Genomic DNA, 16982 nt, shown 5'->3' on the forward strand with positions numbered 1-16982 from the left:
GGCTCTATGAACATGTGCTGCATATTAGTTACAGTTCAGATCATAAAGCTGAAAAAGAGAGGGTATCCTCACAGTTTTGCATGACATCACAGTGGAAACATGTCATCAAAGGACATGACATCACTGTAGTTTCTAAAAGCCTGAAAGGCAAAGCGCCTGAAAAACAACACATACTTATACTGTTTAAAGAAGACGCAGTTTATGAGCATGTCGTGGGATTGAGCTTCCCTGGTTTCTCTATATGACAACAAACACAAAACTACACACAGAGAACAGAGGAGCTTGACAGACACTAAGTTATCTGAGAGTCCCATTTTCAGCTGCAGAGAACAATCACATCAGGGAAGTCAATGTGCAGGCTCAACATCAGCCTCTCAATCAGCTTTTTATAGATTCTGAAACAGAATCTGTTATTGCATTCTGACTTCTAAAATAGAACTATACTGTTTAGAGACAAAAAGTGGAGGTTCCAGATGGTGATAGAAGATAAACAGCTGTACTCTTAGAAACAGCTCTGCTTACGACTCTGTTTCTTTCAACTGAAGCTTTAGACAGATCACAAACTGACCTACAGACTCCTGCATGATAATCACATCCATGCAGCCAAAGACCTGAATCAGTTGCACTGATTTGAAAGACAAAGGGACGGGAATGTTACCATCCATCCCCCATGTTTTCAGACATTAACTCAAGCCCAAACTTGGACAAACTCCTTCACCACAGCAATGACGCTACATCCTCAGGAGGAACATTAAAAACAACTATTTCTAATAATCTAACAATTTCTATCTAAACTAAAAATAATTTTAGGGATTTTAATCTCATTCTCAATCGTGACAGGAGTGTCATCAGATGAATGAGATCAGCTCAGTCATGAAAACACAGTTTAAACTATATACAGTCTGTGGTTTACACAAACCTCAGTGAAAATAAATACAATTATCATGGGTGCCAATGCCAAAGGCATCAAGGCACACATATTAAGATGTGCATACTTATTGTTCTCCCGTTTCCGTCACGAATTTCAGCAAGGAACTACTCCCTCAAAGTTGATCTGACCGGGATAAAAAGCATATCCCCACATGTCCACCGATAGGGACTGGAGTGCTATGAATTTTCTCTCTCATTACTCAAACAGATTCCCGAAAATTGGGAAATACTGTGAATTTTGCCCCATTGGAAATGCATTAGAATTCATATATAATGGGACAAAGGTAGCCCTATTTGGAGGCCTCACAACTCAGCCGTAGTTAATCATAGTGACATCATTCAAAGTTTAAACAGGACAGGAAAGACCCGGCTTTAACTGAACTAAATGGTTTGTTGATATATTTTATAGCTTTGACATAATGGCAGTTTAATTTTTAGGAAAAATCAGGACTTCTCTCACTCTGCTGTCCTGGGGCCTCACACTCTATCTTGACAAGCTCGAAATTAATACCAAAATAACTTAAATAAACTTATCTCACATCCAAAATGTCTGCTGCACCTAAACAAATTATACTTCAAAATGTAGGTATTTTTGTCCTCTTTCACCCAATGTAACTGTCATTGTGCTTGGCCTCACGGTTTTCTCTCAAATGACCTCCGAGCGGAGAGAACGACCACTCGGGCTGCCATTGACGGCCATTATGGCCAGGTAACCTCATCTCCTTATCAAATCAATGTGAAGGCTGTTTTTAAAACTGGCAATAAAAAAATACCATACATAGGAGCAGAATAAAACTTACACCAGTGGCTTCTGCCGTCCCTTCTGGCACTCTCCTCTTACCCACTCTGATCACACAGCTGATATTCCTTCTGAGGGCACAGCCAAGATGGCTGACCTGTTATAACAGGTTTATGCCAGCCACTGTGTCATGTCTGCTCCCAATACAACATGACTATAACATGACAGCGTCTGTCTCTCGGCGGGCAGAAGCTCCATTGGCACCCATCAAAATTTCTTCCGAAATGTTCTTGTTCATAATGTCCCTGCTGTTTTTTCTAATGAGTCATATACAAATAGTTCCTCACTTTTAAAGAATAAATGTCAGAACAATAAAATGGTATTTCTTATAAAAACTTTAATTTGCTCTCACAATAAACATGATAACTGATCTCCTGATCCTAGAAATTAATTTCTGAACACCTCATAACAAACTTTATCATTTCTTGGTTGATTTAGAAAACAACAAAAACATTTGATCTCTGAAACAAATCAAATTGTAAGTCCAGAATTATTTTTACATTTGCAAAGTGATGAATTGAAAAGAATCTGTATTAAAGGAAGGTCTGTTGATTTTTATGTTCTGCTCCATGATGTGGAAGAGAAACAACAACAAAAAAATACATCAACACAAGGATCCAACTGATATTTATAGCTCAGAGAAGTTAATATTTTAGAGAATCTATCTCTATTTAGAGAATAGAGAAATATTTCTGTGAATCAAACTCATCATTAGCAGTGATATCCTCCATGGCTGCACAGACACAGGAAAAAGCAACAAATAAACAAGATCAAATAAACAACAGAACAGCAGTGCAGATACATCACAGCAATGAACTCCCAGCAACAAAATACCTTTAATTCACTTCACAAAACTCAGCTGTGTCTCCAGTATCATAAACATAAACTCCAGCATAGAGCGGCTGAGTGAATGTGGTCTGGACTCTGTGGAGGAGAGTCATGGTTTCAGAGACGCTGTAGAAGGACAGAACACCTGCTCTGTGATCCAGGTACACTCCTACTCTGGAGGACTGAGGACCTGAGATGGAGGTTTTCATGTTGTTGAACCAAAATTCACAACTGTTTTGATAACAATCCAATGCCCAAGATTTGTCATTAAATCCAAATCCACCTTCATCCCCTGCTCTGCTGATGTTCTTGTATGCGACTGCTACATCAGCTCCTCCCCCTCTCATCTCCACCTCCCAGTAACAACGTCCAGTCAGACTCTCTCTGCTCAGGACCTGAAACCGATCTCTGAATCTGTCTGGATGATCAGAGTAAGACTGAGGTTGTGTCATTAATGTCACTTTTCTGTTCCCCTCTGACAGTAACAGATATGTGTTTGCTGTGTTTGGATCCAGTGTGATTTCACATGAATATTTTAAGAAGTCAGCTCTGCTCTTTGGTTCTGGTTCTGGTTCTGGCAGTAAAAGATCCACATCAGTGACTCTCATTGAGCTGTTTTTCCATTCCTCTCTGAGGATGTCCTGTAGTTTATCTCTGAGCTCTGACACAGCTGCTGTCACATCCTCAAAGTGCCTCAGAGGACGGATATTGATGCTGGGTGAGTGTGTAGACTCACTGAGTGCTGACACTGAGGGGCAGCTGTGCAGAAACTGGCTGTGATCCTCTGTGTGTGAGAGCTGCTTCAGCTCAGCATCTTTCCTCTTCAGCTCAGTGATCTCCTGCTCCAGCTTCTCCTGAAGCTCTTTGACTCGACTCCCTTCAGCTTCCTGCTGGGATCTGATCTGCTGCTTCACATCAGAGCTTCTTTTCTGGATGAGACGGATCAGTTCAGTGAATATCTTCTCACTGTGCTCCACTGTTTTATCAGCAGACTGATTGATGGCCTCCACCTCCTGCTGAAGCAGCTTCACATCTTTCTCTCTGTCCTGGATTCTCTGCTGGATCTGTTGTCGACTCCCCTCCAGCTCTCTCTGCCTCTCAGTCCTTTCTGCTGCAGCTGACACTGTGTCGTGGCCTTTATGTTCATCCACAGAGCAGAGATAACAGATAGACTTCTGATCAGTACGGCAGAACATCTTCATCACCTCATCATGAACAGAGCAGATGTTCTCCTGGAGCTTCTTGGAGGGCTCCACCAGCTTGTGTTTCTTGAAAGGAGCCACATCATAATGAGGCTGAAGGTGTTTCTTACAGTAAGAGGCCAGACAGAATAAACAGGACTTGATGGCTTTCAGCTTTCTTCCAGAGCAGAAATCACAGGCCACATCTTCAGCTCCAGCATAGTGTAGCGTGCTCTCAGGAAAGACAGAGCACGGAGATGTTTACATAAAGATCCAACCTTTCTTGACATCAAGAAACGCACCCTCTTTACGACCCTCTCAACGGATCAGCTCAAAGGAGATAACGGAGCCAGATGTGAGACCAACCAAATGGGGTTCTTTGTTTCCGAGTCTTCTCTCCCCCAGACCAGCTACGAATAATAAATTATGTAGGACACCTCCTGATAAGGGAGCAGATGTAGGCTCAACTCTCCTGCTGGACCAACCCGAAGGAATGCCACACTTCCCTATTTTCAGAGAGTGAAAATTCCACTATAAACCTCACTTTCCGTAGACTGAAAGTGTGAAAATCATTACTGGACAAATCTACAGATCATTTTGAAACATTCGCCATTCTTTTACCTTCATTAATTACCAAGTTATGAAAATTGGATTTAAAAGGAATCCCTCTCGTGGAGCCACAGTGCCCCCCAAAGGACATGGATAACGGACACTTTTCACTATGTCAGCCTAAACAACCATGGACAATTTCAACTACGGATGTTTAATGTTCTCATTATGTGCAATGCATAACCTAATAGTGTTTAATTCCACAGGTATTACCCAAACAGCTGCAGATCATTCTAAATTAACAGCAACCAAAGTTGTCATACCATTTCTATCATGATAAATATGAAGTATTGTATGCTGATAACTGTCAATGCTCATATGGATGTTTATGCCTGCTTGTATGCAACATTATTGTCTGTTAAGAACATTATATTGTCTAAAATCACTGTCATATGGGTTAAATACGGTATAAGAAAGGAGCAGAAAGCCCCCTTTTTGTCTCATGAATTCAGCGTGGTCAACCCCCTTTTTCCCTTGGGTCAAAAGCCAGCTGAACTCTGATTGGACGAAAGCTGACATGTGATCTCCAGCTTAAAAGAGAGGCGCGCTGGAAATCAGTTCTTGCTTTGCTCTTGCTTTTGCTCTTGCCCTGCTTATCTCTTCTCTTGCTCTCAGCCCTCTTATCTCAGCCTTTGTCTTTTTCTCCGTAACTATTAATTCCCAATTTTTTTAGACTTCCCCTTCTCTTTTATATAAAAGTCTGGTCCAACACACGCGAGTGTGTGCCAACCCATACAGCCCAGCCAAGCCGCCACTCTTCATCCAAGGACGAAGAATAAAGGAGAAGTTGATTCTACGTCATCCCGCTGGTTACCACGGGAACACCGCTTCGACACCAACTCATCAGAAGGAAAGAACCACGGAATCCCTTACGCTGCTACGACAAAGTAAGGTGCTGGTTTGAGATCTTTTGAAACCGTGGATAAAGTGAAAACTTTCTCTGGAAGCGACGAATGAACAGACCTCCGCGGGCAGAAGACTGTTGGCACAATATCCGTGTTATGAACCAGATTTAGTCACAATTTTGATAGGTAACCCTGTTAATGGCCTGCTCCTTTCTTCCCTATTATCCCCTTTGAGTGTCCCCAATAATTCTAATTTCTGTCTCTTTATCAATTGTTTATACACCTATATACCTGTGCAATGTTGAATAAATGTTTGTATTAACCCATTTAAGAGCGTCACAGACAGTTACTAAAGCCGATTACCACTCCAAATAGGACGCACGACTCAGAATGAGACTGATTATTAATATAACATACTAGGATTGCAAGATTTTAAACAGTCTTCCTCTTTGGACTGTAACGTAACAAATTAAAATAAAAGAGGTGGTGCCCCTGCTATTTTCGAGGTAAATATTAATTAATAACGTGTCAACGCTACAATAGCAGTGATCAGCAGGAGCAGCTTGGAGTCCAGTCTTCTTCAGCTGCTCCACTAAATCAGCTAACATGGTGCTTTTCTCCAGAATAGGTCTTGGTGTGAAAGTATTCATGCATTGAGGGCAGCTGTGAATTCCCTTCTTATTCTTTCCATTCCAGTAGCCTTTAATACAGTTCATGCAGTAGCTGTGTCCACAGGGAATAGTCACCGGCTCCTTCAGCACATCCAGACAGATCGAACAAGAGAAGCTTTCCAGGTCCAGTTTAACCATTTTCTTTGCCATTTCCTCCATTTGGCAGAGCAGTGTGTGACTCTCAGAGCAGAAACACCGTCTGTGCTGTCTTACAAAACAAATTCCACCTCCTTTTATTGCAGCTGATCTTCACTAAAGACCTCCTTTACTGTCACACAATGGTTTCACACATCCTCCCACCTTCAGATCAGTTTGGGGAGGGAACAAGGAAGTTTCCTTCACTGAAAGGGACAGTGCTGGTTTCACCTCAATCCTGCAGTAAAGTCAGGATTGTTCAAGGGTTTGTTGCATTATTCTTATTTGTTTTCTGTTGAAGGGAAATATTCATTAATTAACCTTCCACTGAAAGTTGAACATGAAGAAAATCTGTTTTCTCTGCATCTATCAGACCAACATTGTTAGATACGTTTAGCAGGCAGCTGTACAGGAAATGTAAATGTTTCTGAATATTTTCATGCTTTTCATTTATATTTATATAATCAGCCCTGCTCTGCGGAGGTTGATAGTTATAAATCATGATCTTGTGCTGATAAGCTCACCTAAATCTTCTGACTGATGCATTCAAGTGCATGAAATGAAACATGAACTCTCGTTGTTCTGTTCCACGTATTGTTTAAGGGTCGTCATAGGTACGAGTTTGGGTGGAGCAGGTAACAGTAAGGTGGAGTTTCCAGCTGACTCCTCAGTTTCAGTCGGCTTTGGAGGCTGCAGATGGAGAGGTAACTGTGCTGTTTAATCTGCCACTTATTGATAAGTTAAAGTTTACAAAAAAATAATAATAAAAGGAAGAAGTTCCCTGAAAGCAGCATCAGTGTTACAGGTTGTGAGTCCTGTGAACAAACTGACACAGTGTTATGTTACACATATTTAAACTTCTCTTTCCTCATGTTGTTGAAGCTGCCAAAGCCTCAGTGAAGCTTTCTCATGTCTCCCTGCAGTTTCAAAGCTGAAATCTGAAAACTAACACAAGAGGGCGCCTTCATCCTGCTCACAGGGATGCAGAGGAGGTCAAAGCTCCTGTTCTGTTCATTTACACTGAACTCTGTCTGTGTTCTGGCCACTTTGACCCAGAACATCCTAGTTTATTTTAAATCCGTAATACATAAATATTACCTAAAGTCTCTTTCAAGTATTAATGCCTTGTAGGCCTCATTGACCTGAGTTCATATAACTAATTTCAGTAAACCCAAGAACACCCTCAGACAGAGACTGGTTCACCCAAAGGATTAAACACCCAAACACAAACTGGGTGGTGTCATGTATGCAGTGCAGCAAAGACTGTGCAGACCTCTTTATAGGAGAGACCAAACAACAGCTCCACAAGCATATGGCACAACACAGGAGAGCCACCTCTTCAGGTCAAGACTCAGCAGTGCACCTTCATCTCAAGGAGAAGGGACACTCTTTTGAAGACAGTAATGTCCACATTCTAGACAGAGAAGACAGGTAGTTAGAGAGAGGAATCAAAGAAGCCATCTATGTAAAACTGGAAAAAACATCGTTGAACAGAGGAGGTGGTCTCAGGTTTCACCTTCCCAGCACCTACAATGCAGCATTGTCTCTCCTCCAGAGGCAGTTTGACAATCATTCTCACCTTGGATTCTGTGACCAAAACTCACTCTGTCAGGCAGGTAGACAATTCGGAGGTGATAAAGACACTAACGACATGCAGATTGGTGGGTATTCAGTGACACATGTGACTGTAACGACCCTCTGCGTATAAGCTTATACATGTAGTTCAGACAAAAGAAGATGGTGTAACTCACACAATGTTAAAAGCCATTCAGTCCCTCCCTCCTTTATTGTAGGTGACCTGGGCTCAAATCCCCTACATGAAAGCTAATACCTCCAGTTGGGGTCCTTAGGAAAGACCCCCTTACCCTTCCTGTAAGTTGCTTTGGATAAAAGTTTCTGCCAAATACATATGGTCACAAACTGGACAGTGATAGAAAGAACTACAAAATTTCTGTAGAAAATGATTAACTACGGCTGAGTTGTGAGGCCTCCAAATAGGGCTACCTTTGTCCCATTATATATGAATTCTAATGCATTTCCAATGATGCAAAATTCACAGTATTTCCCAATTTTGCGGGAATCAGTTTGAGTAATGAGAAGGAAAATTCAAAGCACACCAGTCCCTAGTGGTGGACATGTGGAGATATGTGTTTTATCCCGGTCGGACCAACTGCGAGGGACTAGTTCCTTGCCGAAATTCGTGACGGAAACGGGAGAATAATAAGTATGCACAATAGTAATATGTGTTCCTTGATGCCTTTGGCATTGGCACCCATAATAATTGTATTAATTTTCACTGAGGCTTGTGTAAACCACAGACTGTATAATCTGCAAACCTTCTGTACTCCTGGCTGGCTGGAACAGAGTTCAGAGAAGAGTGAAATATTAGCTCTTAACTCACATGTAGATATTACCGATTAAAGGTTTCTTAAGACTGCATCAGACATGTTTGGTCATCATCTATTTGTGGAGCTCTGTATCGTGACTAGAGTCTTCAGATTGAGCCTGATAGAAACCCTCTTTGTCTCTTTGTCACTGTGTATTTAAGAAGCAGCATCTTAAGATGGAGTTCCTGTGGTTTTTTGTCCACTCTTGTCCACACTGAAAACACAAATGACTTAAAACAGCAGAATGACTTCTTTTCCAGCCTTTTTCAGTTGGCAGGAAACAACAAAAACCTTCACAGCAAACATCCGTTCAGAAGAGAGAAAACCCAGGTGAGCAGATCAGTGTGATCAGTGATTTATGTGTTGCTCATAACATTTCATGTTAGGCAGCAGTCTGAGGTGCTGATAAAGTCTTTATTTTAGGATCATGCTGATATGCAGCTAAGTCTATATGCATCCTGGTCAGTGGGGGCATTCAAACGGAGGAGGCAGGATCACATTTACCTCTGATGACTGCCTCTGATGAGCTCAGTTATTAGGTAGAGAAAAGCATCATTTTTATCTGGACAGAGGGATGAATGTGAGAGAAAAATATGCTTTAATATATTAACCTCAAATAATGTGACTACTTTGACAATGTCACAGTCAATCTGATGCCATAAAAAAACTGAACGCCAAACCACCGCAGGGATTTCAGTATATTTATAATGGAGGAGTGGGAGATCCTGTCAGAACTTATGTCTGTGATGAGTATCTGAAGCAGAAGATGTTTCACAGCTCAGATGGTTAAGGTTTGAAATGTAACCTGTGTGGGGACAGACAAAGGTGTAGAAGACAAAAAGTGGAGGTTCCAGGTGGTGATAGAAGATAACGACTCTGTTTCTTTCAACTGAGGCTTCAGACAGATTACAGACTGACCTAAAGACTCCTGCATGATAATCCCATCCATGCAGCCAAAGACCTGAATCAGTTGCACTGATCTGAAAGACAAAAGGACGGGAATGTTACCATCCATCCCCCATGTTTTCAAACAATAACTCAACCCCAAACTTGGACAAACCCATCACAACAATGACTCTACATTCTTATGAGGAACATTAAAAACAAACATTTCTGACAATTTCTATCTAAACTATAAATAATTTTAGGGATTTTAATCTCATTCTCAACAGTGACAGTTAAGGAGTGTCATCAGATGAATGAGATCAGCTCAGTCATGAAAACCCAGTTTAAACTATATAGAGTCAGTGGTTTACACATGCCAAAGGCATCAAAGCACACATATTACTATTGTGCATACCTATTATTCTCCCGTTTCCATAACGAATTTCGGCACTGAACTAGTCCCGCGCGGTTGGTCTGACCGGGATAAAAAGCATATCTCTGCATGTCCACCGATAGGGACTAGTGTGCTATGACTTTTCTCTCTCATTACTCAAACAGATTCCCGGAAAATTGGGAAATACTGTGAATTTTGGCCCATTGGAAATGCATTAAAATGAATAAATAATGCGACAAAAATAGCCCTATTTGGAGGCCTCATAACTCAGCCATGATTCAGCATAGCGATATCGTTCGAAGTTTAAACAGGCCAGGAAAGACTCAACTTTAATTGAACTAAGGGGTTTGTTGATATATTTTATAGCTTTGACACAATGGCAGTCAAAGTTTTAGGAAAAATCAGGACTCCTCTCACTCTGCTATCCTGGGGTCTCATACTCTATTTTTGACAAGCTCGAAATTAATACCAAAATAACTCAAACAAACTTATCTCACGTCCAAAATGTCTGCTGCACCTAGACAAATTATACTTAAAAATGTAGGTATTTTTGTCCTCTTTCACCAAATGTCACCGTCATTGTTCTTGGCTCAAAGTTTTCTCTCAAATGACCTCCGAACGCAGAGAACGACCACTCGGGCTTCCATTGACAGCCATTATAGCCAGGTAAACTCATCTCCTTATCAAATCAATGTGAACGCTGTTTTTTAAAAAAATACTGTACATAGCAACAGCATAAAACTTACACCAGTGGCTTTTGCTAAAAATACTGATCACACAGCTTATACTCCTTCTGAGGGCACAGCCAAGATGGCTGACCTGTTATAACAGGTTTATGCCAGCCACTGTGTCATGTCTGCTCCCAATATAATATGACCATAACATGACAGCCTCTGTCTCTCAGTGGGCAGTAGCTCCATTGGCACCCATCAACATATCTTCAGATATTTTCTAGTTCTTTCCGTCACTACCCAGTTTGTGACCATCTGCAGGTATGTTTGTTAATGTTTATGTATTTGGCAGACACTTTTATCCAAAGCAACTTACAGATAGGGTAAGGGGGTCTTTCCTAAGGACCCCAACTGGAGATATTACCTTTCATGCAGGGGATTTGAGCACAGGTCACCTACAATAAAGGTGGCAATCTTACCACTGCACAATCCAGTCCCTGTAGGTATACAAGTGGCTCTGGTTGGGGAGGGAGTGAAGGGCTCATAACATTGTGTGAGTTACACCATCTTCTTGAAGTATCTCCCACAGGAGAACACTACATAATGACATGCTTTTTCCATGTCTGCTGATACTGTGTTCCTCTTGCACCCACAAGCTATCTTCAATGAGTTTGTAATCCTCTCTTTATCTTGACTGATGCGTTTCAGCCAGAAGTGAAAATCAATACCTCGCTGATATTTCTATCAACACTGGGGAACCAGATTCTTTAGGAAGAGTCAAGCAAGTTATCATGGATCAAAGAAAGTGAATCTAACAATGGAGGTAATCAAGAAGTCAGAGATTGGAAAAAAGCATCAAGTTGAAAATAAATTTGATGAACTATGATCTCCGGGATAAGTGAACTATAGCCCACTTGTCAACTAAAGCTTAATACTGCCAACCATCTTGGGACACCAGTCAATGCCATGAGCAAATATGAGAGGAAAAGTTTTATCCTCAGATTTGTGCCGTACCTTTGTTTGGTCAACACAGAACTGAAAAGCAATCTTTGTTATTCCCCAACTCTCATTAGATAACATCAAACATTCATGAATATCATATATAACTATATATTTATAGAGCTGATTCTTTCTACATAAATATGTGTTTTATTGTAATCATGTTAAACCATGTTAGTTTATAGTGTCCCTTCAGTTTGTTGTTATGAGCCATCTATAAATAGTTCCTCACTGTTAAAGAATAAATGTCAGAACAATAAAGTGGTATTTCTTATAAAAACTTTAATTTGTTGTCACATTAAACATGATAACTGATCTCATGATTTATTCTGATCTTGGAAATGAACACCTCAGAACAGACTTCCTCATTTGTTGGTTGATTTAGAAAACAGCAACAACATTTGATCTCTGAAACAAATCAAAGTAAGACAAACTACAGAATTATTTTCACATTTACAAAGTGATGGGATTTGAAAATAATCTGTGATAAAGGAAGGTCTGCTGGTTTCTCTGTTTGGCTCCATGAAGTGGAACAGAAACAACAACATACAAATACATCAACACAAGGATCCAACTGATATTTAGAGCTCAGAGAAGTTTGGATTTTCAAGTGGAGAAATATTTCTATGAATCAAACTCATCATTAGCAGTGATATCCTCCATGGCTGCACAGACACAGGAAAAAGCAGCAAATTAAAAAAAGAACAGCAGCGCAGAGACATTACAGCAATGAACTCTCAGCAACAAACTGACTAAATACATTTATTTCACTTTACACAACTCAGCTGTGGCTCCAGATTCCCAAAATCTAACTCCAGCGTAGAGCGGCTGAGTGAATGTGGTCTGGACTCTGTGGAGGAGAGTCATGGTTTCAGAGACGCTGTAGAAGGACAGAACACCTGCTCTGTGATCCAGGTACACTCCTACTCTGGAGGACTGAGGACCTGAGATGGAGGTTCCCATGTTGTTGTACCAAAATTCATACTGGTTTTTGTAACAATCTAATGCCCAAGATTTGTCATTAAATCCAAATCCACCTTCATCCCCTGCTCTGCTGATGTTCTTGTATGCGACTGCTACATCAGCTCCTCCCCCTCTCATCTCCACCTCCCAGTAACAACGTCCAGTCAGACTCTCTCTGCTCAGGACCTGAAACCGATCTCTGAATCTGTCTGGATGACTAGAGTAAGACTGAGGTTGTGTCATTAATGTCACTTTTCTGTTCCCCTCTGACAGTAACAGATATGTGTTTGCTGTGTTTGGATCCAGTGTGATTTCACATGAATATTTTAAGAAGTCAGCTCTGCTCTTTGGTTCTGGTTCTGGTTCTGACAGTAAAACATCCACAACAGTGACTGTCAGTGAGGTGTTTTTCCATTCCTCTCTGAAGATGTCCTGTAGTTTATCTCTGAGCTCTGACACAGCTGCTGTCACATCCTCAAAGTGCCTCAGAGGACGGATATTGATGCTGGGTGAGTGTGTAGACTCACTGAGTGCTGACACTGAGGGGCAGTTGAGTAGAAACTGGCTGTGATCCTCTGTGTGTGAGAGCTGCTTCAGCTCAGCATCTTTCCTCTTCAGCTCAGTGATCTCCTGCTCCAGCTTCTCCTGAAGCTCTTTGACTCGACTCACTTCAGCTTCCTGCTGGGATCTGATCTGCTGCTTCACATCAGAGCTTCTTTTCTGGAGGAGACGGATCAGCTCAGTGAAGATCTTCTCACTGTGCTCCTCTGTTTTATCAGCAGACTGATTGATGGCCTCCACCTCCTGCTGAAGCAGCTTCACATCTTTCTCGCTGTCCTGGATTCTCTGCTGGATCTGTTGTCGACTCCCCTCCAGCTCTCTCTGCCTCTCAGTCCTTTCTGCTGCAGCTGACACTGTGTCGTGGCCTTTATGTTCATCCACAGAGCAGAGATAACAGATAGACTTCTGATCAGTACGGCAGAACATCTTCATCACCTCATCATGAACAGAGCAGATGTTCTCCTGGAGCTTCTTGGAGGGCTCCACCAGCTTGTGTTTCTTGAATGGAGCCATATCATAATGAGGCTGAAGGTGTTTCTTACAGTAAGAGGCCAGACAGAATAAACAGGACTTGATGGCTTTCAGCTTTCTTCCAGAGCAGAAATCACAGGCCACATCTTCAGCTCCAGCATAGCAGTGATCAGCAGGAGCAGCTTGGAGTCCAGTCTTCTTCAGCTGCTCCACTAAATCAGCTAACATGGTGCTTTTCTCCAGAATAGGTCTTGGTGTGAAAGTATCCATGCATTGAGGGCAGCTGTGAATTCCCTTCTTATTCTTTCCATTCCAGTAGCCTTTAATACAGTTCATGCAGTAGCTGTGTCCACAGGGAATAGTCACCGGCTCCTTCAGCACATCCAGACAGATCGAACAAGAGAAGCTTTCCAGGTCCAGTTTAACCATTTTCTTTGCCATTTCCTCCATTTGGCAGAGCAGTGTGTGACTCTCAGAGCAGAAACACCGTCTGTGCTGTCTTACAAAACAAATTCCACCTCCTTTTATTGCAGCTGATCTTCTCTAAAGACCTCCTCTACTGTCACACAATGGTTTCACACATCCTCCCACCTTCAGATCAGTTTGGGGAGGGAACAAGGAAGTTTCCTTCACTGAAAGGGACAGTGCTGGTTTCACCTCAATCCTGCAGTAAAGTCAGGATTGTTCAAGGGTTTGTTGCATTATTCTTATTTGTTTTCTGTTGAAGGGAAAGATTAATTCATTAACCTTCCACTTAAAGTTGAACATGAAGAAAATCTGTTTTCTCTTTGTCTATCAGACCAACATTGTTAGATACGTTTAGCAGGCAGCTGTACAGGAAATGTAAATGTAAATGTTTCTTAGTATTTTCATGCTTTTCATTTATATTTATATAATCAGCCCTGCTCTGCAGAGGTTGAAATTTATAAATCATGATCTTGTGCTGAGAGGCTCACCTAAATCTTCTGATTGATGCATTCAAGTGCATGACATGAAACATGAACTGTCGTATGTAGATGTAGATATTACTGATTAAAGGTTCCTTAAGACTGCATCAGACATGTTTGATCATCATCTATCTTTCGAGCTCTGTATACTGACTGGCGTCTTCAGGTTGAGCCTGATAGAAACCCTCTTTGTCTCTTTGTCACTGTGTATAAAAGAAGCTGCATCTTAAGATGGAGTTCCTTTGGTGTTCTGTCCACTCTTGTTCACACTGAAAACACAAACAACATAAACTGCAGAATAATGTGACGGTACTCTGACAACATCAGGGTCCATCTGATGCCAAAAAAAACCTGAACTCCAAACCACCGCAGGGATTTCAGTATATTTATAATGGAGGAGTGGGAGATCCTTTCAGAACTTCTATCCTTGATCAGTATCTGAAGCAGAAGATATTTCACAGCTCAGATGGTTGAGGTTTGAAATGTAACCTGTGTGGGGACAGACAAAGGTGTAGAAGACAAAAAGTGGAGGCTCCAGGTGGTGATAGAAGATAAACAGCTGTAGTCTGAGAAACATCTCTGCTAACGACTGTTTCTTTCAACTGAGGCTTCAGACAGATTACAGACTGACCTAAAGACTCCTGCATGATAATCACATCCATGCAGCCAAAGACCTGAATCAGTTGCACTGATCTGCAAGACAAAAGGACGGGAATGTTACCATCCATCCCCCATGATTTCAGACATTAACTCAAGCCCAAACTTGGACAAAATCCTTCAACACAGCAATGACTCCTCACGATGAACATTAAAAACAACCATTTCTAACAATCTAACAATTTCTATCTAAACTATAAATAATTTGAGGGATTTTAATCTCATTTTCAACAGTGACAGTTAAGGAGTGTCATCAGATGAATGAGATCAGCTCAGTAATGAAAACCCAGTTTAAACTATATAGAATCAGTGGTTTACACAAGCCTCAGTGAAAATAAAGACAATTATTATGGGTGCCAATGCCAAAGTCATCAAGGCACACATATTTCTATTGTGCAAACTTATTATTCTCCCGTTTCCGTCAGGAATTTGGCAAAGAACTAGTCCCGCGCGGTCGGTCCGACCGGGATAAATAGCATATCCCAACGTGTCCACCGATAGGGACTAGTGTGCTATGACTTTTCTCTCTCATTACTCAAACAGATTCCTGGAAAATTGGGAAATACTGTGAATTTTGGCCCATTGGAAATGCATTAAAATTCATATATAATGGGACAAAGGTAGCCCTATTTGGAGGCCTCACAACTCAGCCGTAGTTAATCATAGAGACATCATTCAAAGTTTAAACAGGACAGGAAAGGCCCGGCCTTAACTGAAGTAAATGGTTTGTTGATATGTTATATAGCTTTGACATAATGGCAGTTTAAGTTTCAGGAAAAATCATGACTCCTCTCACTCTCCTGTCCTGGGGTCTCACACTCTATTTTGACAAGCTCAAAATTAATACCAAAACAATTCAAACAAACTTCTCTCACATCCAAAATTTCTGCTGCACCTAGACAAATTATACTTCAAAATGTAGGTATTTTTATCCTCTTTCACCCAATGTCACCTTTATTGTGCTTGGCCTCACAGTTTCCCCTCAAATGACCTCTGAGAGCAGAGTAAGTATATGACATGAGACATGAACTCTCGTACAGCTGTTGGACTTCAGAAGAGGTAAAAAACCTGCAGAGTTGAGCTGTCTGAAAACTAAATCTGCCTCCTGTTAGATCGATTCTTTCAATGGCAGCTCAAGAACAAGCCGGAGGAATCTCAAGTTAAACTAGAAAGCTGCAAGCAGCTGTGAGCGGGACCGAGTGTGCGTACGTTGGGATGTGCGCACGTTGGGATGTGCGCACGTTGGGCATGCGCTGGACGCCGTAGTCGCGCAGCTCTACCCACACGCACGATTCCCATTGCGTACGTACGAGCACACAATAACCCCAATGGATAGGGGTTTTTGAAAATTTCTAGGGGGCGCCACTGAGCCATTTTGCTCCGCCCACACACAATACCCTTTACATACGTACGAGGTCGTCAGGGTGGACGTGAGTAACAAGTTTCATGACTTTGCGATGATGATAAGGCTTTCATATTGCAAACGCCATCACACGATTTTCACCTCTGGCCACGCCCACACCGTTCAGAGTTTGGAAAGGTTTCTCAATGAAGTTTTGCCTTCATGTCTTAAGAGTAACCTGGCCAAGTTTGAAGATTTTAGCATGAAATATATAGGAGGAGTTTGATCAAATAAGAGGTGAGGAAAAAAATGAAGTTTCCAACCACCATTAGGTGGCGCTGTAGGTGGATATCACTTTTTTATATGTGCACGTTCAGGCTGGGTCCAGCATTCACCGTATGAAGTTTGGGACAGATTGGATAATGTATGTGGGAGTTATAAGCGACTTGATTTTTTATGGCGAGTCATAAATTTGAGGCGTCGCCACGGCCACGCCCTTTAAGTTTTGAAAAAGTTGGCCAATGATTTTTCCGGCCCATGTCTTAAGAGCAACCTGGCCAAGTTTGAAGGTTTTTGCATTAAATATGTAGGAGGAGTTCGATCAAATGCGAGGTGTGGAAAAAAAAAAGACATTTCCAACCACCAGCAGGTGGCGCTATAGGTGGATGTCACTATTTTATATGTGAGCTTTCAGTCTGGGTCCAGCA

At 41.5% G+C, this 16982-nt stretch overlaps 1 protein-coding gene across 1 annotated transcript; it reads right to left on the reverse strand.

Moving 5' to 3' along the window:
- Nucleotides 1-2565: 2565 nt before the first annotated feature.
- Nucleotides 2566-13770, reverse strand: LOC142387896 (uncharacterized). The gene is made up of 3 exons (XM_075472662.1): nucleotides 12106-13770; nucleotides 5726-6016; nucleotides 2566-3972 (listed from the first exon to the last, which is right to left on the reverse strand). Exons 1-3 carry the CDS (start codon nucleotides 13768-13770, stop codon nucleotides 2566-2568), a joined length of 3363 nt encoding a protein of 1120 aa, XP_075328777.1.
- Nucleotides 13771-16982: the final 3212 nt, after the last annotated feature.

The sequence above is a fragment of the Odontesthes bonariensis genome, chromosome 2 (genome assembly GCF_027942865.1).
Source record: "Odontesthes bonariensis isolate fOdoBon6 chromosome 2, fOdoBon6.hap1, whole genome shotgun sequence".
NCBI classification, from domain to species: Eukaryota; Metazoa; Chordata; class Actinopteri; order Atheriniformes; family Atherinopsidae; genus Odontesthes; species Odontesthes bonariensis.

What these genes read in the sequence shown, in the direction of transcription:
- LOC142387896 (XM_075472662.1), bottom strand. Translation starts at nt 13,770, where the DNA reads ATGGCAAAGAAAATGGTTAAACTGGACCTGGAAAGCTTCTCTTGTTCG. An exon ending in CCACAGCTGAGTTGTGTAAA is followed by an intron (nt 6,017 to 12,105) that starts GTGAAATAAATG and finishes TGCCAAATGGAG; the next exon opens with GAAATGGCAAAGAAAATGGT. An exon ending in CTGATCACTGCTATTGTAGC is followed by an intron (nt 3,973 to 5,725) that starts GTTGACACGTTA and finishes GTCTTTCCTGAG; the next exon opens with AGCACGCTACACTATGCTGG.